The sequence below is a fragment of the Beta vulgaris genome, chromosome 1 (genome assembly GCF_026745355.1).
Source record: "Beta vulgaris subsp. vulgaris cultivar EL10 chromosome 1, EL10.2, whole genome shotgun sequence".
In the NCBI taxonomy this organism is placed as follows: domain Eukaryota; kingdom Viridiplantae; phylum Streptophyta; class Magnoliopsida; order Caryophyllales; family Amaranthaceae; genus Beta; species Beta vulgaris.
Genome location: NC_079202.1, coordinates 32,739,999 through 32,764,805, shown reverse-complemented (window position 1 = coordinate 32,764,805; position 24,807 = coordinate 32,739,999). Strand labels below are relative to the sequence as shown.

The 24,807-nt window shown below is 37.6% G+C and overlaps 1 protein-coding gene across 2 annotated transcripts in view; it reads right to left on the bottom strand.

The window, feature by feature from the left end:
* The window catches only part of LOC104897950 (agamous-like MADS-box protein AGL12), a 39,155-nt gene extending 30,772 nt beyond the window's left edge, over positions 1-8,383 (bottom strand). The window contains exons 1-2 of one of the 2 annotated variants that reach the window (XM_010684938.4): positions 7,903-8,383; positions 1,978-2,068 (exon numbers count right to left, since the gene is read on the bottom strand). In XM_010684938.4, coding sequence (XP_010683240.1) covers positions 1,978-2,068; positions 7,903-8,084 — 273 coding nt within the window. In that variant the 5' untranslated portion in view covers positions 8,085-8,383. The remainder of the gene's footprint in view (positions 1-1,977; positions 2,069-7,902) is intronic. The other variant, XM_010684931.4, reaches the window with a different exon arrangement.
* Positions 8,384-24,807: the final 16,424 nt, after the last annotated feature.

Below are 24,807 nucleotides of genomic sequence, written 5' to 3'. Positions count from 1 at the left end.
CCCTTCATAGTAGGAGGGCTCATGAAGGCTGCAACCCTTCAAGCTTAGAAGGGCTGCACTTGTTGAAAAAAGCGCAGCCCTTCGTTGTGAAGGGCTGCGTTTGAAAAGCGTAACCCTACTTAAAAAGTGAAGAACTGCTATTGAAAGGACTGCTGTCAAAAAGCGCAGCCCTAAGAGCCTTTTTTAGCACAACCCTTCCTTATTTTTCAACTAGTGAGGTTGTTTATCTATTGAACCAATTGAAAGATAATATCCTCATAAGATTTGTCATTAATATCGTATTTTTGAGGATTTTGGAAGGTTTTTAATATATAAATAGCTAATGGAAATTTATTGGTCATGGAATATTGATTATATGTTGTCACATGAAGGAGAACATAACTCAATAGGTAATTGATAATGCTTGAAAGTGGTACAAAGAATATTTTATACGAGGTACAATGTATATAATCAGGAATGAATATGAACTTCGTATCATGTTTAGGGAAATTTGATGCTTCTTGGGAAAGATTGTTTACAATGAAATTTGATGCGTGTTGCGTGGAATCATGTTATTTGTTATTATATGTTTGTATAGAATATAGATGTTAGCTTGTAAAGAATTTTGATTATGTATTCATCATGTGGAGTAATTATTACCTATTATTAGTGATAGTTAGTTATTGGAATTCATTGTTAATTGTTCCAAATTTGATTATTTTAACTACTCCTTTATGATCGGAGATCTTGATTGAGCTAGGTAAAGGAAGGTAATGCCTTATGAGTTATGACCATTGTTTTATTGTGATTAATTTATGATGGACATTGGTTTATTGTTGATTTTATTCAATAAGTATATTGATTAAGGGAACTAATAGTTAATGAATCGTTGTGTTCTAGGATCATTATTGATAATTGAATATAAAACATTTTGCTGGTTTCATATTGATTTATTATTGGCTTTAACATTGTTTTGTACTATTAATTTTTAAGATGTAGTGTCGGATGGTGGCACTTCATTGGTTTTTGGTAATAAAGCTTATATTTTATTAGAAATAATAATTGAAGATAAAACATATACTTCCTCCGTTTCTAAATAAGTGCAACATTTGCATAGTGTTTACTATTCACAGTTTAAACTTTAATTAACTTTGGTGATTTACAGTTTAGGAAAAACATAGTCATGTGGGATCTTGTTAGATTCGTCTAAATGTGAATTTTTTTAATATCAACTTTTTATAATTTTTACTTATTGATAATTAAAGATATTAATGATTAAAATAATGCATTGGCAAACGTGAAAACAAGAAATGTTGCACTTATTTAGAAACAGATGAAGTATATAAATTGATGTCGAACTTTGATTTAACTAATAATTATGTGAAGCTTACATTTTGAATTTGTGCACATCTAGAGTATTAAAAAAATGAGTTGGAGTACATTGTATTAGCCCATACGGCCATACCAAAAACAGTCGCTTGATCAATTTGTTCCTCCTTATTTTGTATTATCGATATCAACGATTTGATGGAACATAGTTGTCCATGCTGCCATGTCTTCTTACTAAGGCTATTTTTGGATAGACGAACACTTAATCTTACTCTACCCGCCCAAAAACATACAATCTTCTATTATCTATACTAATATATTAAAAGGCGTCCCTAAATAAGTAGTGATGACACGTGGTGCTATCCCTAAGTATGTTTTATTTCACACAATCCACATTTAATAAAAAAGATAAGAAATTGAATTGGATAAGATTTGATCCCATGATTTGAAACTTGTATAGTGAATTCTTAACCACTAAATCACATGACATTTAATGTTATTAATTCAAAGTAAGATATTATTAAATAAAATATCTACATACTTGGAAAATACTTCGGGCTTAAAAACTACTTTACTCATAACATATTTGCCAAAGCTTAATAAGACAATTAATTGAGAAAAGAGAGAATATAATTCATGTAGACGTGTTTGGAGAGAAGTTCAACATACCAGCATGCACTTCTCAATGGCCGCCGCAGGTTCAGCAACGTGAAAACCGTTTGTGCACTTCATGTACCTCTCGATAAGCCCTTGCATGGTTCTTTACCAGTTTTACATTTATTAGCAGCCATCTTTAATTTGAAGCTAAGATACTAGAAATTCAAAGAACTATATATATAGAACTTCATAAGCATCATTGTTTGAGTACTTATTGGAGATTCGTGGGAATCTACATTTTACATAGTTTTACGATGAGTCATTAAAAATGAAGGATTGAAATTAGGTAAATATAATGGCTATAATGTTCAAAGTATGGATTAAGCATCAGCGTGCATCACTATGCACCTTGTCCAAACCAACATCCACCAAGGAATAAAACAAGTGTGTCAAAGCATGTGTTTAACAGGAAAGAACATCTAGAAACCATGAAAAACAATGCGTGAAATTGAAAACAATCTCAAGAAAACAATCTTTTTTGAAATGCTAACCCACTAGCCGAAACATTAGGTAAATTATTCCACAAAGTCGGTAAATTGAAAACAATCTCAAGAAAACAATCTCAAGAAAACAATCTTTATCTTTGGTTAATTTTCATTCTCTCAATCAATTTTCTCTTTCTACAATGTCTCAAAGTTTTATGATTCATATATTCATTCGTTTGTTTTTCACAATGGTGCACTCCATACTAGAGTTGATGATGAACTCGACCTGTTCGCGAACACTTCGGGCTCGACTCGTGTTAGCTCGGCTCGATTCCCTAATGAGCAAACCCGAACAAACTTAAGATCAACTTCAAAAACTCGTGAACAGGCTTGAATATTTTATTATTGAAATTATTTAGGAAAAACTAATTAAACATTATTTAGTATAAAGATAATATTTAATACTTCAATTTGAAATCATTATTAGTATTAAATTAAGGTAATTGAGTTCTATTCGTTAGGAATTATGAAGAATTTGTATAGGAGTTTTGTGCTTATCGGTTTAGAGCAATCAATCTTTTGATGTAATAGAGTTAAGTTATGAGTTCCCATCATTTGATATCTTTGAAATTGTTTTGTGTTGAACTCGTTTTGCAATAAATCAATGTTTCGTGCTTCTAAATTTCGTGTACGAAATTAATTTTAACGGTGGTCCATTGTAATAGCCCCATTTTCATGCTTAATTAAAAAGTAAATATATCTTAATAATGTAATTGAGTTACTAATATAAATTCTCTTGTGGGAACATTTCGAGAAAATAATATGAGTTTATTTTAGAAATGATGTTATCTACATTTATACGATACTATAACTTAGTAATAAGTTTAATTGGGATAAAAAAAATTCTTACTTCCTCTCTTTCACCCTCCTATTCTCGTGTCTTCACATAATGTAGCGACAACTCATTATAATAGTTTAAGTCGACAATTTTTTCAATAAAGGCTATGTTTTGTTTAATTTATTAGAAGTTATTTTCAGCAAAAATAAGTTCAAGTAAGTTCTCTATCTGACCTTATTATCCTTTATGTAATTGACTGACACAAATTGAAATTATATAAACCATTAAAATGATCATTTTTTTACATGACTATAATGTTATGGAAGTATATTGTTGATTTTTTATTTTTGTAATTTTTTCTTTTGATGAAAGATTTTTGATATTATTAAATTAAATTTTTATCTTTGTTTTTTTTTTTGTAAACTTTTTTAGTCTTTACTATTTTTTTTACCTACAATTTTATGTTATTCTAATTGTAATTTTTAAAAAATGGCAAATATTTTTTGATTGATTGATTACCCATTATTATTTTTAAAATGTAGACAAAATTAATGTAATTAAAAAAGTAAGGGTAATATTATTCATTTAATAAAGGGAAACCATGCCTCCCCTTTTCACTTAGATAATAGAGACCATATGTGTGCAATCATTATGGTGTTATTTATTTTTGTGATACTCTTTCATTTTCTTTCTTTTTTCATAACCTTTTTTTAAAACTTTGTTTTTTTTCCAAAACTTATCGTAATTTTCCTTAACTTTTCTTCTTAAAATTTCTGAATTTCTCTCCCTTTATTTTCTTACTTCTCTTAATTTCTATAAAATTTTCTTAGTATGAAGATGAGCAAAATTAAGGTGAAGTGAATATCCCCTAATGTACTTAGATTTCATTGTCTTTTGTTGTCACTTTTATTTAAATTTCATAATAATTAATACAACCAGAATATGGAATAAAAACCATACATCACACAAGTTTCAAATCTAGGTACGTACTTTTTAATGGTCTACTATTAGTAATAGGTAATCTATTTATTGGATACATGTAGTTAGGGAGGGGTAGGTATATGTCACATTTGGGGAAACCCAGTCAGACTCCAACTCGTAAAGTTTGATTTGGACCCAGACCTATCCAAACCAATAGGGTTTAATAAATAAGGACCCTTACGCGAATCTAATGGGTCTGTCGGGTCTTCGGTTTAAAATGAGGTCAAATGGATCTAAAAGTTATTAAGAGTTTTCAATATTTTTAAACGTGCTTTTTTACACCATTTTTTAGATATCAAAATCATAAAATATCAAAATAATAGTCTACTTCTTTTACAAAATATTTCAAATTAAAACACATCCAAAAACAAGTTGGCTTGTGTTTCGGTCGGAAATGGATAAAATAAGAAGTTTAGGGCTCAAATACTTGAGTCACTTTACTCAAGGGCTGCGTAAAAAGCTAAAAATTCAAATGTTAACGTAAAAAGGTAAAAATTCAAATGTTAGTGTAAACAGGTTAGAGGCTTATTATATATTTGTATTATTATTATATATCTAATAGATAAAGGAAAATGGATCTTTAGGCTGGGGCGGGTCTAGATCTGGATCCGTCATATATGATTTTCAACATATAGACTAAATGGATTTCAAAATTTTAGGCTCTAAACCTTTAAAATGGGTCAGGTCCAACTAGCTTTTAGCTTGCAATGTGTGATGATGATATATTTCAGTTATTATATTGCTGGCTGCAATGTGTGATGATGATATATGTAAGTGACTTTGTTCTGATTGCTCTTTTGAGCTTGCAATGAAATGAGACCAAAATTATCAAAAAAAAAAAAAATGGGTCAGGTCCAACTAGCTTTTAGCTTTGAATCAGATCTTTGGTCCGTGTCGAATTCTAGATGTAGTTATGTTTCCATATGCTACTCCTATGTTTCATAAGACATTATATTCTACCATGGATACAAACATTAAGTTCATAAACAAGGTCTTTATTAATTGAGTTTTTTTTTTTTTTTGTTTGAAGAGAGAAAGTTATTTATGAACGAGTGAAAGTTAAATCACCAAATGAATCCATGCATGTGGTGAGCAATTAAATACTCAGTTAAATATTTTTTATTCTCTACTTCTTTACTTTTGTGGTGAAATTTTTTAACCCGACTATAAATAGTTACCTATATTTAATAAAACAAATATGAGTGTATATGACCTTTTTAGTTTTGTCTAATGTGTATTTCCAAAATTTTGATTTTTATGTTTTTACTAATATATAAATAAGCGATATTCATGATTAAAGTTACGTATTAAGAATCACGCAAACAAGAAAGAGAGAAAGAAGACAAAAGTAGTAGACAAAAGGGAATAAAGTTTACCAAAAATGAAAATGAAAATGAAAGGAAATGAATAATTTAGGGATAGATGAAACTAAAAAGGGAGATTTTTTTTGAAAGTGGAATTAACTGTTATTTTAAATTTCCCTTAAAACAAACCTATTATTCAAAAATAATAAAAGTTAAACATAAAAAATATTATGTATAATACACAATTTATTAAAATAGGTGGTCTAATTTCAACATAAACTAGACGAACACAAGCTTACATTCTTCTAGCAAGCCCATCTGGCCATCTTATCTTACTCTAAACCAAAACTATCACTCAACATCTCACACCAACCTAGTCGTCCCAACTCTTCTCGTTTCTTTGTTTTCTTTTGAATCTCGAACTACAATAGACAATCTTCTGAAAATAACCCGACTGTCTTACTCAGTGGATTAAAATATTCATTAAATACACTTAACTCAATCGATTAAATAATGTCATTAGTGAATGGATGGAACTGGTCCCTAAATACAATAAAATGATCACTTAATAAATCAAACTTGTCACTATATTCATAAAGATGGTCCATTATATTCTTAATTTTAAATTTGAATCATTAAATAAAAAGTAGGTGGTGTCTTATAAAACCAATGGTAATATAATAGTAATATAAATAAAAAGTATGTAATTTATTCGATTGACCCCTTCAGATTGCGAACCATGGGAGACACCATGACTTTAATTAGAAAGCACTAGTCCAAACTCCGAAGAGCTGATTAAATCTTTGCCTAATGTCCAGTACTAATTTAAAAGTTCTTTTCCTTATGGATTCTTTTTTATTTTTTTGTAACGATTCCATTTATAGTTAATCTTAAGAACTTACTCTCTAAAGTAGCATTCCCTCTATTTATTTTCTTCTTCTAATAAACGATGGTTGTTTTTTTGAATTTTTTTTATTATAAACTTTTAACTATTTATACATATGCTTAGTTATACAGAAAAATAATATAATACTCAGTTCTAAAATAAATGACCGCTACTCTCAAAAAACTCTTACATAAAAGGTAAAAACGTTTAATTTATTTCAAAACAGGGGAAGTATATAATCGCCTCTACAAATTTGCATTTACTATTGGATTTTTTGTTCTCTATCTAGCTAAACAGTCCAATACAAATATTTCTTCACAAAACTATGTTAGAATGTTATAGACTCTAATAATAGGTTGGATGATTCAGCGAACAAGCATGGACTATGTTGTACTGTCGGATCTGGTTTACTATTATTATAGTTTTATCGTAAAGGAACTTTATATTTGATCAAGTTTAATTGTGCTTCGCTATTCGTTGATACCGATTTAGATGCGATATGACTTTCAATTAAGTTTCGTACGAGCTATTGGTAGAAGTGGTGTACAATTAAGTTTCATACGAGACATAACCCCAAGCAATCAATGTATTTCAAAAAAATTCACAAAAGAACGAAAAGTATATTATTTAAACAACATATTTAAGCAAATTTAATAATACTTCACACGGTCATATTTTTCGTATTAGTGATAATTTACGATCATAGCCCTACAGGAAGTTTATAAAAAAAAACAAAAATAATCGAACAATGGGTTGGTATCTAATCTTCGCAATTATTATTTTTATGAACTCTTAATTAGGAGTTTTAAAGTAATTTTAATTTTTATTTCTGAAAGGGCTTTGAACTAATAATCTAAACTTAAATTTCAAATAGATCTTCACCTTGGCTAAGATTAATGGAAACGGAATGGAAAGGGTTTTGATAAGGAGAGGAAACGAAAATAATAATTGTTACCTTTAATACTTGTTTGGTATCCTAGTGGAATAGAAACAATTGAGAGGTTTATGATTGAGGAAGGAAACGTGATTTGTTTCCACTAGTTTGATAAGGGTAACAAATGCGGGGATTGTGTTTCCCTTCGAAACCGGTATTTGTTACTTAACACTCATACCAAACAATTAGAAATGGAAACACTTATTTGAATCCGTTTCCTACATCAAATTACTCTATACCAAACACCCTCTTAGTTTGAATGAGAAAGTTAAGTAAGGGCCATATCTAGAATCCTTAATTCATCATACTCACAAATCACAATAACCCATTAATCTAATTATTTACAATTAATTTTCCCCAAAAACATTAGCATGTTTCATCGAATATATATGGACCACATCCTAAATTATTACCACAGTATAAGTATACTATGGGGTCGTTTTGTTTAACTTCGGAAAAAACTATGTATATATGTACTTTTGAGATTCAAAATATATGAAAAGTTTGAGAAAGTAAAACTCTTCTTTGTTCCTAATAATTATAAAAATAAGAGTGTAATATGCACGTACCCTTTAGTGGCGAGTTCATAGAGCTTGCCTTGAGGGGAAAAAATAACAACTCCAACATCAGCATCACAAAGAACAGACAACTCCTTGGCCTTCTTAAGTAACCCTGTTCGCCTCTTGCAAAACGTCACTTGCCTATGCACTGGATTTTCTATCCTCTTCAATTGCACCTTCCCACGTGCCATTATTTTCCCTTGTTTCTTTTTCTCAACAAAAACTGATTGACTTAAACTTCAAATATAAACTAACGATTCTTGTATTTGTATTTATATTTGTATTTGTATTTCAAAAGAGATTGAATGTTTTTGTTTTATAAGATTTTGTGAAGGTTTGATAAGCACACAACCCCCCACTAGTTTGAACTAGCTTCGAGGTTGCTGCCTTGAATTTTTCTGGGTTTTTGGCTGTGAAGTGAAACCTGCCTTTGTTTCTCCATTGTTAGCAATTGTAACTTGTTTATATATACCACTCAATTTCATCAAATCATAATATTAGTTGTTTTAATAATACTTTTTTTTACTAAAGTAACTAATGCTCTGTTGGAGTGGACTGCCCCTTATTTTTCTGTCAATTTTATTAGTTATTACCACTTTGTAGTGCTCTTCCGAGCTGGCTAACAATGGCCTAAATTTTATTCTGATGCTTGGGAGTTATTTATATCAATGTATTTTGTTTTGTGCACATATATATGTTTATAATTCAGGGTTTGCGAATCTTAGACAGTCGTCATAGTCTTTCCAACTGATTCTCTGTTTTTTTTTTTTTTTTTCAACAGTACACTAAGAGACTACAAAGCACACATGACACACCCATTGCTTTTGGGCCATATAGCCTATTCATGAGTGTACAACAGTACAAGGATTCCCTAGTAGTACTACAAATATTTTTGGTAAATATGAGTGCTAACAGCAATGGAGCTTAGCAACATAGAAGGTTAACGCTACCATAATCTTGGACTGGAGATATGTCATGTTGGAGGGATTGTAGACTTGGCACCAATGTAGCTCGGAACTCCTATATGAAGAATTAATATCTTGTCTTCTTGTTTCTTTTCTTTTTTTTTTTTTTTTTTTTTTGTGTAGCACCGATTTCCTTGTTTTACCCTTAGAGATTGAACGAAGACTGAACGAGACTTTTCATTTGGGATTATAGTTTTGAATTTACACTTGGAGCTGAAACACTCTTTAAAAGACCTCCTTTATTAACATTGTTCTATTTTGCCTTTACAGGACCATTTTCTTCTCTTTATTTTCGCTTATATTTAGAAAAAATAAGAACAATTAAGAACATTGTAGGGAAAAAAAATGAAAAATTTTATAAAACAAAGAAGTTATCAGAAGAAGGTTAAAAGTTTCACAACCATATTCCCTCTCTTATTTAAATAAACAAAGATGATCCACTTTCACACACTTTCTTCTAATTATTTCTTGGTTTGCTACAATAAATATAAAAATCTTTTGAAAAAGGAAGGAGTTTTAATTCTTACTTTTGTAATTTTAGTACTGTAATTTAATTTGATTGATTGATCCATTTCTCTAATTACAATTGATATCCAAATTTTATATGTTATTTCCTGTCAATATATCTAATGCATGATACAAAATTATTTTTGTTAAAATTGCGATGTATGGAAAAATTTACAAGTAGTGATAAAAGACAATAAGCTAGTGGTCAACCTGGTCCCTTATATTGCATCCTATTGACATGAATATTAAGTGACATATATATTGACATGTGGTACTTATCACGTGCTTGCTACACTTGACAATTATTTCTCTGAACTTCAAATAACCAAAATCTCTAGTTGAATCAACATATTAATTTACTTAGTTTTTACTTTTTTTTTTTGCTATATATAACCTATCTAATATTTTCGAGTTTCAAGTCATTCTACATTTTTGAGAGGTTATATATGTATAATTTGACTATTTTCAAATGTTTTATACATGGTGTTACTGTCTAGAAATTAAGGTTAATGATCTTTGTTGAGCAGGATTGTAATCCAAAGATGGGGTTTCTGAGCTGGGTATCTGTTCACCAGAATCCTGCAAAACACGTTAGACTACCCCGGGGGTTGTTCCGGGATCACCCCTCCGACGCTCAAGTCAGTTAATGATTGAGGTAGACAGACAGTTTAGAGTGAGAAGTTCTAGTTAGTTAGGTGAGAATTCAATACCTTTCTCTTGATGGGGGCAAGGGGTATTTATAGCAGTGAGAATCCCTAGAAGGAGACCTTTTTTATGGGATGGGCCCCCTAGGGATTAGTTGTATTGCCTTTTCTGGTTATGATTATTGTGGCCAATGGGAATTCGAAGGAACTGCTGGACACGTCATGAGGGGTGGGACCCATAATGCCCATGTGTCCGTGCCAGCTGGCGCGTGATCTTGGGAATAATGAATGGGCCCAAACATTTAGCCCCATGCCAGGAAAGGGCGGAAGAGCCGTCCGATCGGGTGATGCTCGTTAGTGGCGTAATCATTCGCCGCAGCGCTTTCGATCCCCTAGCCGACCGGGTCGCGATCAACCTTAAATTTTCGTCCGAGCAACTTAGAAGGGGGACCTGGTGAGACGGGGGCCGACCGGCTCCAGGGTACCCGACCAGGTGGCTTCTCAGGTGGTGGCCACTCGGGTTAAATCATACGTTCCGAGGTGGTCGAGCGGATGCCTCTATGGAGGGAGACCTGCTCGATCGGAGGATTGACAAGTCCTCGCATGACCGACCGGGTAATTCTTGATGCTCGTTTTGAAAGACTGGACGGAGAAAAGAGGTACCTGGTCGGTCAAGAGGTTAGAGGGCCCAAAGTGTCCGACCATGTATTTTTATGCTAGGCGCTGCTCGGCAAGGAGCTAAGGAGCCACATGATGACCGATCAGGTTCCTCACTGATGGACGCTGCTCGGACAGGGGCGAATGAACCCTAGAATGGCCCACCAGGTACCTCCTAGCACTTGGCCAACTTGGCTAAGTGAAGGATGATGAAGGAGCCCTGCTCAGACAAGGGGCTAATGAGCCCCAAGGCGACCGACCAAGTTCCTAAATGACGGACGCTGTCGGACAGGGGCCAATGAGGCCTAGAATAGCCAACCAGGCGCCTCCTAGCACTTAGCATACTTGGTTAAGTGAAGGATGATGAGGAAGACCTACTCGGACAAGAAGCTAATCACTAGTAGAGAAAACTCGATTTGCATCGGTCCTGGGAACCCTATTTGCGTCGGACTTGGGTCCGACGGCACAGGTCTCGACGCAGATGACCTGTTATTGATTTGCGTCGTATGCGGAAACGACGCAAATATTTTAGCTATTTGCGTCGCACGTATACGGTGCGACGCCAAGTGCTCTTCCTAGTTCAGAAACTACAAACTATAAGGGGAATTTGCGTCGCACCTTGCACAGGGTGCGACGCAAATCAAGCATCTGCGTCGGACTGTATGCGATGTGTGACGCAAATCAAACAAAAAACAATAGAATCTGCGTCGCACCGTATTGAATGTGCGACGCAATTGGTAATTTTATTACAAAAAAAAATCTCATATCCAAATTTAAAATGAAATACACAGTAAGTTTACATACAAACAAGAAATACAAGAACAAAACCATGAATGCATTAATCTGAATCGAAACAACGAAATACAAATAGTTAACTGTTTTGCGTTAATCAGAATCGAAACAACAAAATACAGTCGAAACATTCTGAATCGAAACAACAAGAAGTACAAGAATGAAATGAGGAACGCAAATTTAATCGAAATTACAAGAAAATACAATATTGTTCTAACTGAATCGAATTAAGGAACAAAATACAAATAGTCTGTGTTCTACAAGTGCTCGTTGCTCTGTTTCGTGAACCACCAAACCGCATTCTGTTGTTGTAGCTGCTACTGCCGCTCTGTTTCGTGAACCACCAAACCTGCTGCTTGTGTTTTTTAAACAAAAAAACGAAAAAAATGAAAAAAATGAAAGGTCATCAGTAGAAAGTTTTTAGTTTTTAGATCTGAAAATGAAAAAAAGAATTTTCAGATTAGAAAATTAAAATCGAAAATCAAATCTAAAAAATGAAAAAATTGGCGATTTCGAGTAGTTGGAATCGAGTAGTTTAATGGCGATTGTGTTGTCGTCGAAAATGGCGATTTCGAGTGTAGATGAAAAATCAAGTGGTTGAAAAAAATGAATCAGATTGAAAAAAAAACGAACCTGTGTAGTCGCCGAAAATCAGATTTCTTCGCAGCTCTTCTTCGAATGTCGCCCTTCGTTCGTTCGTTCGCTGAAGTTCATGGCGCTCGTCGGAAAATGGAGTTGAGTTAGGAAGAACTTGAATTGAGAAAATACGAACTGGATTTTTTAGGTTTAAGTACCAATACGCAAATCAAACGAAATGGAGTGGGTGAGGGAGGGGAGAGAGAGAGAGAGAGAGAGAGAGAGAGAGAGAGAGGAGAGGAGATGAGTTTTTAGGTTTAAGGAACGAAATGGAGTGAGAGGAGAGTGAGAGTGGAAGCGGCGAGCTGGAGTTTTTAGGTTTAAGTACCAATACGTGAAGTATAAGGCTGGAGTATGTTGTCGGCCAAGGATCTGCGTCGGATGGGCCATGAAGTCCGACACAAATTACGCTTTTTGCAACGAATTAAAGTACCATGCGACGCAGATCCGCGAAGACGATTTGCGTCGTATGTGCCTAATGGTCCGACGCACATTGGGTTTTCGCAACGCACCTATGGTATATGTGACGCATATAGCTCATACTGGTGCTCATTTACACATGATGTGCGTCGTACTCTTCTTTGCGTCCGACGCAAGTTAACCTTTTGTGTCGTTTTGCTTTAAATTCGACGCACTTGGGGCGACGCAAATCGTCGTTTTTCTACTAGTGAACGAACCCCAAGGCGACCGACCAGGTTTCGTGATGACGGACGCTGTTCATACAGGAGCCAATGAGCCCTAGAATTGCCGATCAGGTGCCTCCTAGCACTTAGCTAACTTGGCTAAGTAAAGGATGATGAGGGAGACCTGCTCGGACAAGGAGCTAATGAGCCCCAAGGCGACCGACCAGGTTCCTTGTTGATGGACGCTGCTCGGACAGGGGTTAATGAGCCCTAGAATTGCCGACCATGTGCCTCCTAGCACTTAGCCAACTTGGCTAAGTGAACGATGGTGAAGGAGACCTACTCAGATAAGGAGCTAACGAGCCCCAAGGCGACCTACCAGGTTTCTTGATGATGGACGCTGCTCGGAAAAGGGCTAATGAACCCTAGAATAGCCGACCAGGTGCTTCCTAGCACTTAGCATACTTGGCTAAGTGAAGGATGATGAAGGAGACCTACTCGGATAAGGAGCCAATGAGTCCCAAAGCGACCGACCAGGTTCGTCAATGATTGATGCTGCTCGGACAGAGCTAATGAGTCCTTAAGTAGCCGACCAGGTGCCTCTTAGCACTTGGTTGATTTAGCGAAGTTAGAGGATTATGTGAAGGGCTGTGGACTCCTTTCCTGTCCGACCGGGTGCTTTTGGGTATCCGGGAATAGCACGGATTTTAGGATCAGCTGCTTTGATCGAGCGGGTGGCGCCGACCAAAATTTCCACATGGGGATGATGTAGGTTGAGTGGTTGAGCTAGCTGGAATGTATAGAGGTTTTGACGTTTCGACTTCCTTGGGCCGTCTTTTCAAGAGAGAAACGACGCAATTTGGGTCGTTTGGCAAGCCCATGAAGGGACACGCCCTGAGGCGTGCCTATATATTCCGTATAGGCGAAAGAGAGAGGGGTCATTTGCTCATTTCCTCAAATTCTTGTTTTCTTTCTCTCTCTAAAAAGCTCCAACTTCTCTCTACCTTTCCCAACGATTTTTTGGTTCCAATCGTTCGACCAGGTACGCACTTGCTTTTCTATTAACTTTTTATTTTTCTTTCAATAACCTCTGCCGACTCCCTTGTGCATAAATAATGGGAGATTCGTCCGAGTCGATGACACCCCTGACCTCGTCTCCCTACAAATTGTCCGAGGAGGTGAGGGGGATGGGAATAACTTTGGTGTCGACCTTAATAAGTTGCCCAAACCCCTTGGCCATTCCCGACGCAGTTTTGCTTTCGAGCCCATAATCGTCAGCGAAGGAGGAGGCCGAGGGCACTATTCCTTTCCCTTGGGAAGTGTCCCTTACCTTTCCTTCCTCTAAGAATTACTTAGATAAATATCTTGCTGATGGTGTAGTAAGGAATACCATGTCGGGAGACGAAGAAGAGACCTCTACCTCAGGCCGACCGGAGTATCCCGATCTAGATCCAAATTAAAGTGGGGTCCACGTTCGAAATTTCCTTTGCCTTATTTGCTGAAGGCTTTCCATGACGATCGGAGAGGGTAGGTAACTTGGTTTCATATAATGGACCCTTACTTGTTAGTCCGACCGGAGGCTTTCCACATGGTTTTGAATCCTCCCCCTGGCTGTATGACAATATATTATAAATTGATGGAGATGGGGCTCCGCTTTCCCTTGACTCAATTTGTGAAAGATCTGCTCAATGCTTACAATTTAACTATAAGCCAGATTTCTCCTAACTCTTGTGGAGGCATCATAGCAGTTCAGGTGATCCGCGCCATGTTAAAAGTCCGACCAACCCTCACTCTTTGGGGGCACATGTTCAAGTTAGTTGAAATGATGGCCGCTGAAAATGGTCCTGCTTGGTGGTATTCCAGATCCAACAGGGGTACAAGGCGGTGCTCGACTTGCCCTCTTCTCAAAAGGGATTCAGGAGGGAATTTGCCTTTGTGTTTTTTGGAGTTGATTGGGGGATCCCTACTGTCCGAACAGAGGTGGAGCCCAACTTCGAACTGAATTTTAGGGTCCCTGATTTGTCCGAAGAGGAAGCAATCGCTGCCTGTTATATGAAGACCGAGTCCAAGCTTTTCCAGGGGGGCGAGGTTTATGTAGCCACACTAGTGGAAAAAACATCAATTGCTCCGGTTAAAAACCATACAAATGCTCCGTATATGACCTGTAGCAGACGCCATACGAGCATTTGAACGTTTTTCAAATGCTCCGGTTGTCAACCGAAGCATTTAGTCTTTCAAATGCTCCGGTTGTGCAAAAAACTGGAGCATTTGATGTTTTTATATGCTCAAAATGGGTCAAATGCTCCGGTTTTTGGCTAAAAACCGGAGCATTTGTGTACTAAATGCTTCAGTTTTTCCTAATAACCGGAGCATTTGCTAATGTTATTTTTTTTAAAAAAAAATACAGTCGTTGCTGCACATCAGCAAGCTAAGCAAATCATACAGCAACAACGAAAAAGGCAGATATTTTTCTTCTTCGTGCCATTCATAGCTCTACAGATAAATCAATAAGTATCTTCACATCAACCATCAAATGATAGAAAATCTATCCTAATCTCGAATCAATTGCTCAAAAGACTAAAAACCCAATTCAGTTCCCCAATTCTCTCTTGCTCCCGCCTTTTTCTTTCCTCTGGCAGCGCTGTGTTTGTTGGTGTTCGTCGCTCCTTTAGTAAGAAACCCGTAGAAACACAGAAACCTGCAAAGGAGCAGACATATATGTGAAAGAAGTAGCATTAAGAGATAAGATGCATAATCAGACAATCAAGGGGCTATATAGCAAGTCTTTTAACCATTATGTTAGTCTAAGAATGCAAAACTTAGTCTATAAATGACAAAGTTGGTCGTCAAGTAACACCCGTGATTTGCTTGGAGGCCTAAGAAGGTCAATGTGTATAGAAAAAAACCTATCCCCTAACGAGTCAAGACACGGCAATAAGTCTAATGAACAAACCATTCTAATTTAGCTTGGACTTACATGAGACTCTCACAAAAACCTCTCTTTTTGAGAAATATATTCCAGCTTAATAAATTCAGACAATCAGTATATAAAATACACTCTCAGAAGAGAGCCCGCGAGATGAAATACAAAACAAGTCAGCTCCCAAGGTAAGCTAATCGAAAATCAAGATATGGTAAGTATTTTAACCTTAATTAAACATGTAATCCACACAAATAACATGATTTTGATTCGTGAATAAGAATCCTTTATCTTCATGATAGAACTACTTAACCTTAATCATGTATAATGTTGGTAATATCTACGCATGTATGAAATCAAGTAAACTTCAGTGCATACCTACTTTTCCTCGGTATCATCAAAGCGCTGGGTGATCAGTCTGCCAACAATTTCATCATTCTTAGGAGGGGAATACTTTGAGGTGTAATTCCAAAAGCTGCTCCCATCGCTAATTGAGCACTTGACTCCTAGGGGGAAAAAGAAATAGAATCGCGTAATGAAGAACTGTACAATAGTTACTTTTCGTATGCTGTCAATATGTATCTCATAATACTAAGTTGGGATAGATAACTACCGGGTGATATTCAAGCGAATTGTTAATAATAGTCAAGCGAATGGACTCCAGCAGGATCATCAACATTTCTTCCCGTATCCCTACATGAAATTTACCAGCAATATATATATATATATATATATATTAATATTATTATATATATATACATATATATATATATATACATATATATATATATATACATATAATATATAATAACATATATATATATATATACATATATATATATATATACATATTATATAATATACATATATATATATAACATATAATACATATAATATATATATATACATATATATATATATATATACATATATATATATATACATATATATATATATATATGGGGACGCAGTTTGCCTTGCAGAAAAATCATAGGAAAACCAAATTAAAGAACATAATGGTACTCTGCCTAAAGCATGAAAATAACTTTTCTCATAAATTAGAATGGTTCCATTCCAAAAGCCTCTCAATGGCAGGCTATACTAATTACAAGTACATGAACCCAAAGAATATAAGTGGGGAAGGGAATATGAATTCATGCAAAACATGATCAAACTATGAGGCTCTTGATAATTATATTCATATATAGCAAATACAAGTTTCTCAGACGCAAAAAAGTAATCATAAATCGTGATAAAGTTGAAAAGGCAACCGAATTATAATTACCTCCTCGTCATATTCTGTTTTAAGTTATGTTCACTTGATAATTTCTCCATTTCTAACACTTTAATATGAAAGGTAAACATAACAAAGTTGTAATATTAAAAATAAGTGAAAAATAATTCCCCTCTGTCCCAAATAAATACCACAATCATCCTTCACCTTTCAATTCTTAAATCTCCACCATATTGTTATAGTAGTATTTCTTTGAATTTATACCACAATCATCCTTCACCTTTTGAATTTTTAAACCTCCACCATACTACTGTAGTAGTATTTCATTGATTTTAGAGTAAAGGGGTATCTTTAAGGGTAAGATTAAGAATTCAAAATTCAACTTGATACATTTTAAAAGTGGCCTACTGTTTTGGATGGTCTTACATGGAATGTAGACAAATATTTATTGACGAGAGGGCTATAATCTTCTAAACATAAGACAACTTACTCCAAGGAAAGCTTCTAGAGCAAAAATAGTGTACTTATTGGGTGGGATAACATTTAAGAACATTGCAAGCCATCTCCAACCTTCTTCCAATCCATGCATATTCAGAACTCCTTCAGCTACAGTCTACACAAGAAACACATGCCGTTTATTTGTTTTGATGTGAAAGAATTGATAACAAACCATTTATGAGTTGTGGAGTCTTTGGAAGGAATCTATGAAAACCTGGACTAGAGCCCCATATAGTTTCATCACAGATCCTAACCGTTTCAGATAGTTATATGTTTTCTCTAGCTCCCCATCTTCTTCCTTATAGCCTATGGCTTTGAAATAATTATATTCTTTTCCAAATGCAGACTTATGTATGCAAAAGAGAGAAGATATCAGTTTTTGAATTTCAGAAACTTGCATTGCTTAAGAATTAACGACGGATAAACAAAATAAACACATAAAAAAGGAAAAAGCCCATTCTTGGGCTAAAAAAAAAATCAAGCAATGCACACAATTTATGCAGGGTCTATTTAAATGAGTCTAAATCAAATGAGAACAATGGTCCAAGTATTGTAGAAATAACAACATGATCATCATAAAGAACAAAGACAAGACATAAGAAGTCAGTTTCAGATGAAGGGTGACAACACAAACATTAAGCTCCATATACCTTTGAGATCATTATATGTTTTGGAACAGTGTAGATACAAGCTCTGTTAAACTCTGCAAGGAGACATTCCATGACAGTTGGGACCTGGGTCATTAGCAGTATATACATGAAATAATCAAGAGTAATTGCAAAATATAAATAAAGGTTTCAACACCTAAAACCTTTAATAACCCAGGTGACTAATCTTTTCACCCAAATTTGCCTAATCAGTAATTGTCTGAGCTTTAGCTTATCTGAAAATAAACGTTTCTAGCCCTTGCAGGACTTTATCTGAACTTCATTTTTCCTTAAATAAGATTTTCAAGGTAAAGAGAAAAACCAAAACCACTAATCAGCTTGGAATTTATATCCATTTTGTTGCCATGGATGCATTTTGTCATCCTAGCTGTAAGCCTGGCCATATAAACCTAATTACCTTTTCGGAAGGGTCTGCAGAACTTTACCTAGCCTCTCTAACAGAAGCATTTTAATTGACAAGGAAAAAAACCAAGAGAGACAGATCTCTATAAGAAGTTAAGGCCACGTTTTCTTGGTGAGACAAGATAAGCAAAAGCAAAGTCGATACTTATAACTTAATGCCACCGCTTTCTGCTCTCATGTCACTTTTCGTCTTAAATCATTCTAAGGAATGATAGCATTAGTTACACAGATAAAGCTGGATATAAATTTCAGCATAAATATTAGAAACCAACCAGTTGTGCACTAACATAAGTGATTACATATAAGACTTGATAGCCATAACTGTTTGCTTTGAAACCTAGAAATCTTACTCGACAAATTCAGCATGATTATGACAGAGAAGGAGGCGAAATTTCCAAAATACAGACAGTTTAGAGTATATATGCAAGCTTATATCCCTAACTTTAAACTAGAAATGCAATCTTAACCCTAATTAAAATAAAATTCAAGAAAAAATTTAACCTAGAAATGTAATCTTAACCCTAAGTCAGTAGAGTGAACAATGAGCTTGAAGTAGAACAAGCATTGAATTGAACCCTAGAACCATAGATTCTAGGGCTACTGCTGCTCCAAATTGGGCGGATCTAGCATCGGAGTGGAGCAGCCAGCGAGAGAGTAGCAAGAGATATAGGAGAGAGAGTGAAATAGGGGAAGTTGAGAGATATATGTACCTCGCAAGTCATCTTTGTTCACACCTCGCAATTCTTCTACTCTTCTTTGTGGCTCATATTATGTAACTTCGTATTCATTTTCGGTCTTTTTGGCATCTTCTATGTCGTTGTCATTGTCATCTTGGTACAAGTTCAGCAAATTAAAAACCTCCTTCGATGCCATTTGAGAAATTCTAGGATTTGTGAGAGAAGCAAAGTTTGAATTGGAAGGGAGAAATTAGGGTATATAGGAGAGAGAGTGAAATTGGGGAAGTTCATTATTGAGAGGGTTTTAACGATTAAGATCGCAGAAGAAGGAAATAGGATTTGGGAGGGATGAACGAGAAAATGTTTGTTTGAGACTTCCACAGGGTAGATGAGAGAGATCGAGAGTGGAGAGGGTAAGAGAGAGAAAGGGAGAAAGAGAGAGTGGGTCGAACAGAGAGAAGCAAGAGAAAAATCAAAAGGGGGAGAGCAGTCATTAGAATCGAGGAGAGGAGGGGAGCGAGTGAAAAAAAAAAGTGGCAGGAAAAACAAATGCTCCGGTCGAACGGAGCATTTGTGAATCTTTTATATTAAAATATTAAAGGAACTAAGCAAATGCTCTGTTTGTGAAACAACCAAAACATTTGACAAGTAGCAAAAGAACTTTTTTCCACTAGTGCCAACAATTGATTACAAAGTTGTCGCCTGTTTAAAAACGAGCTTTTACTATCGGTAGTGGGATTGAGTCGGACGTTCCCCAAGGGTATTTGGCCGAGGGGGTTGTTTGCTGAATACTTTGTCATTTTTTGCAATACTTATTTGTTTTTTTTTTGTTACAACTTCTTCCTTAGCGTTCATGATTGATTCAGATCCACAAATGGCCGACAAGCTAAACAACGCTGCCATGGGAGCTGCTCGGTTGTGGGCAGAGCTGAAGGAGAAGTCTCTGGGTGTTCCCCCTCCCTCCAAGGTTAGCTTCTTACTTGATTTTGTTGCCACAACATTTTGATTTCCGACCAACCCCTTTTGGTAAATTTCAGGATCCTTCGAAGCCCAAGGCTTCTAAGAAGAGGAAGGAAAGGGCGGCTGAGAAGGCAGTAGCTAAAGCCTAGGCTGAGCTGGCTAAAAAATAAAAATCCGTGGAGGTTAACAACCCTCAGGGCGAAGTGCCCGCAAAACAGGCCGAGGGGACCCGTATCTCTCTCCACTCCTTTGACTTCAAGCCAGTGGGGACTCCTCAGTATACTCCCACCTCTCCCCCTCGCTGACTGACCGACGATCCGGAGGTAGTGAGCTTGGCTTTGGCCCGACCCTTCAATGAACTGGATCGTCACGGGCTGTACAATGCCAAAGTCTACCTCTATGGCATGGCCTACCAGGAGTAAATCAATAGCTCGAGCGGGGAGCAGGAGACCGAAGACATGTTCCGCTGCTGGGTCGAGGTGAGTTATGGCCGCTCTTTGTTCTGATTTTTGTCATGATTTTTGCATAACTGTCTTCACTCCCCTTTCAGTTTTCAGCTCGGTTGACTAACGTGGCCAAGAACAGAGTTCATCTAGTCGAGGAGGTGGATGACTTGAGCAAGAAGGGGAAGAAACATTTTGATGAGGTCCACGCGGCTAAGGAGGGCCAGAGGATTGTTGAGGCCAATCTGACCAACATTGAGCGTTGCATCAAATGAGACCAAGAGGACTTTCAGGCCGAACGGGATAAATGGACAGCTGAAAGGGATGACCTGGTCACTGTAAGAGAGGAGGTTATGTTGGCCAAGCTGGCGACTGAGACAAAAACAGTCGAGGCCTTGAAGCAAGTTGCTGAGCTCTTGGCTCGCCTATTTGAGACGGAAAAACTTGTGCGCACTTAGGAGGATTGGCTCACCTCCTGGAGGCAATCAAAGGACCACGAGGTGTTCGCCAATGAGGTTAGCTCAAAATCCCATAAAATGGGGGAGGACGACGCTTTGGATAGGATGAAGAAGGCGTTCGCCGAGTCCCATCCTACCTTTGCTTGGGACGCCGCCATGGCTAGCTATCAGGTCTTGGCCAACGTCGAGGATGCTGCCATCCTTGCCAAGCTGAACATAGGCCTCTCAGATGGCGAGTCTAACGACGCCGAAGGGGAGGACCCTCCAACTAAGTTAGGTCGGTCCGAAGAGCTTACTGGAAGCACCAATGATTTGACCGATCCCCCTCCTACCTAGATTTTTAGTGTTTTGAATTGTACTTAGTATTAACTGGCTTTTGGTAGTACCAAGCCTTATTTTGTAACAGATATTTTATGAAATATGATCAAGTTTTGGGGAACGATTTTGTTTGTCATTTGCAATCTCTTTGTTTATCATGTTGTCCGACCACCGCTTTGGTTAGTTTTTTTTTTTTGTTGGACTAGTTAAGTCATGTTTTCTTGAAAATACACGATTATTTTTGACTGGTTAAGTCCTGACCGACTGGTAAAGTCATTCATATATGTCACCTTGAAATGGCCCGAGCGATTACATTCCAGATCCTTGGCTGGTGCTACATTACACTGTTTACATATGCCCCGATCGCAATTGACGAACATTAGACATAGAACCTTTTGAGGTTATCTGCATTCCATGGCCGAGCTAACGGAGTTCCCTAAGAGTTCTCTAGTCAGAAGGTGCCAGGTTTGACGACTTTAGTTACTTTATAAGGGTCGTACCAATTTGCCCCTAGCATTCTTTTGAGGTGTGAGAGCCCTGTCGCTTCGACCTTCCTTACTACCCAGTCACCGAGTTGGATGAGCCTAACTTTTATTCGGCAGTTGAACTGTCGAGTAACTCTTTGCTTGTAACGAATTGATCACAACAAGGCGTTACCTCGCGTTTCTGGTAGCAAATCCAAGTTAATGGGCTTTTCTTCTTCATTTCACTTGAAGTCATAGAAGGTCATACAGGGTGAAGGGATGTCGAATTCTACTGGGAGAACTGCCTCACTGCCATAAACCAGGCCGAATGGGGAGCTACCAGTAGCCTACTTTGTGGTTGTCCTGGCCGATCAGAGTACCCCAGGTAGGTCATCTACCCAAGCCCCTTTCGCCGCATCTAAGAATTTCTTGATCCCTTTAAGCACTATCTTGTTGGCTGACTCTGCTTGACTGTTGGTTTGTGGTCGGGGGACTGCTGAGAACCTGGTTTGTATGCCGAAGCGTGCGCAGTAATCTCGGGTAGGACCACTATTGAATTGCCTGCCGTTGTAGATTCTAAGGCTCTGGGCACCTCGAATCTGGTGATGATATTCTTCCATATGAAGGCTCGAACCTGTTTGTTAGTTATTGGTGCTAGTGGTTTGGCTTCAGTCCTCTTGGTGAAGTAGTATATGGCCACTATCAAGAACTTGCACTAACCAGAAGCTGGGGGAAAGGGATCGAGTAGGTCCATGACCTACTTATCAAATGGAAGAATTGCTTGTATTGTAGTGAGGGGAGTAGCTGGTGCCTTTGGGATGTCCGAATGGATCTGACAAGTGGGACATCTCTTCACCAACTCCTGAGCATCAGCTTTCAGCATGGGCTAGTAATATCCTACCCTTAGGGCTTTGCCAGTGATGGTTCTTCCACCTTGGTGGCTGCCACAAGCCCCTTGATGGATTTCCCTTAGGATGTAATCTCCCTCTTTGGGGTTACGCACTTGAAGAAGGGATGGGTGTATGATTTTGTAGAGCTGCCTTCGTTCCATAGGAACCATCCATACTTGTGTTTGATTCTTTCGGCCTCTTTGGGACTTCCTGGGAGTACCCCATCCTTAAGATATCTGACCACATCTTCCATCCAAGTGGAGGTTCGATTCATAGATAATTGCTCCTTTCCATTTATGCTAGGCTGGCGGAACAATTCCCACATTATCAACCGAAGGCCAGACCCTTCTGCTGAGCTGGCCATTCGGGTTAAGGCGTCAGCCTGCTAATTTTCCGACCGCGGTATGTGGCTGATGTGGAAATGAGATAACTTTTTGATGATCTCTTGGGCCTTGGCTAAATACATCCGCATGTTGTCTTCTTTAGCTTCATATTCGCCCGAGACTTGACCCAATATAATCTGCGAGTCAGACTTAGCATTGACTGTTATTGCCCCGACAAAAATGCAGAGCTAAAGCCCAAAGATGAGAGCTTCGTATTTAGCTTCATTGTTGGACCCTAGGAACTCAAACTTGATGGCATATTCCATCTTGTCTCCGACCGAGGGTTTGAGCACCAGTTCGGCTCCACACCATGAGTTGGTGGAGGAACCATCCACAAACATTTCCCATTCTTCCATTTGGCCGACCGGAGGTCGAGTTGTGCATTCAGTTATAAAATTCGCCAAGGCCGGGGCCTTTATTTCCTTCTGGTTTCATACTCTAGACCAAATTCAGCGAGCTGGTCGCCCCAATCTGTCATCCGCCTGGAGTGGTTCCTACTTTCTACCACTTTCCTGAGGGGTTATGCGGTGAGGACGTTGATCTGATGCGCCTGGAAATAAGGCTTGAGCTTTCGACTAGCCATGACGAGGGTGAACACAATCTTCTCCACTTTGCTATATTTTGCTTCTTCTCCTCGAAAAGCATGGCTGATGAAGTAGACCAGGTGTTGCTTTCCTTCTCTCTCACGAGTACTGCGCTGAGCGCGTAATCAGATACCGCCAAGTATATAAACAGCGTTTCCCCCGGCAAGGGGGACATAAGTTTTGGGAGGGTTGAGAGGTGTTCTCTGAGGGAGGCGAAGGGCTGCTCGGCTTCTTCGTCCCAAGCGAATTCTTTTCTTTTGAGAGCTTTAAAGAAAACCAAGCTCTTATCGGCTGACCGAGATAAGAAACATCCGAGCGCAGCTAGACAACCGGATAGGCGTTGCACTTCCCGAACGTTCGTCTACTAGAAAACCGAGGCACTTTCCCCCTTTTACTCCGAACACAAATTTTTTCGGGTTCATCATCATGCGGTATTTCCTCAATGTGCTCAGAGTTTCTCTAAGGTTTGAGGAGAGATCGGAGTGGGCCTTGGTTTTGACTATCATGTCATCGATGTATACCTCAATGTTCTTACCCAACTGACCACTGAAGATTTTATTGACCGCCCTATGATAAGTAGCTCCCGCATTTTTGAACCAGAACGACATCATTTTATAGCTGTAAACCCCTTGGGGTGTGACGAAGGTGGTGTGTACTCTGTCATGTTTGGCCATAGGTATTTGGTGGTACCCGACGTTTGCATCCATAAAGCTTAGGAGGGCGTAACCGGCTGTAGAGTCAACCAGCCTGTCGATTTTCGCCAGAGGGTGATTGTCTTTTGGAAAGGCCTTGTTCAGGTATGTGAAATCTTCACACATGCGCCACACTCCACTTGATTTCTTGACCAGCACAACATTGGCCAACCATTCCGAGTATTGGCATTTTTCTACGAATCCAGCTTCAAGTAGTTTCTTGACTTCAGCTGCTGCAGCTTTACTTCTTTCAGGACCCTGATGCCTCAGCTTTTGCTTTACCGGCGTGAACCCATCTTTGATGTTCAGGTCATGATACATGATCTTGGGGTCGAGTCAGGGAATTTCTGAAGCCTCATAGGCGAACACATCCTGGAACTCCTTGAGCACTTGGACAACTTCCGCTTTTGTCTACGGGTCCGTAGCTTTGCCCACCCTCACTGTCCGATCAGGTTCATCATCGATCGCAACTTCTTCATCTTCCTCAGGCTGAGGCCGT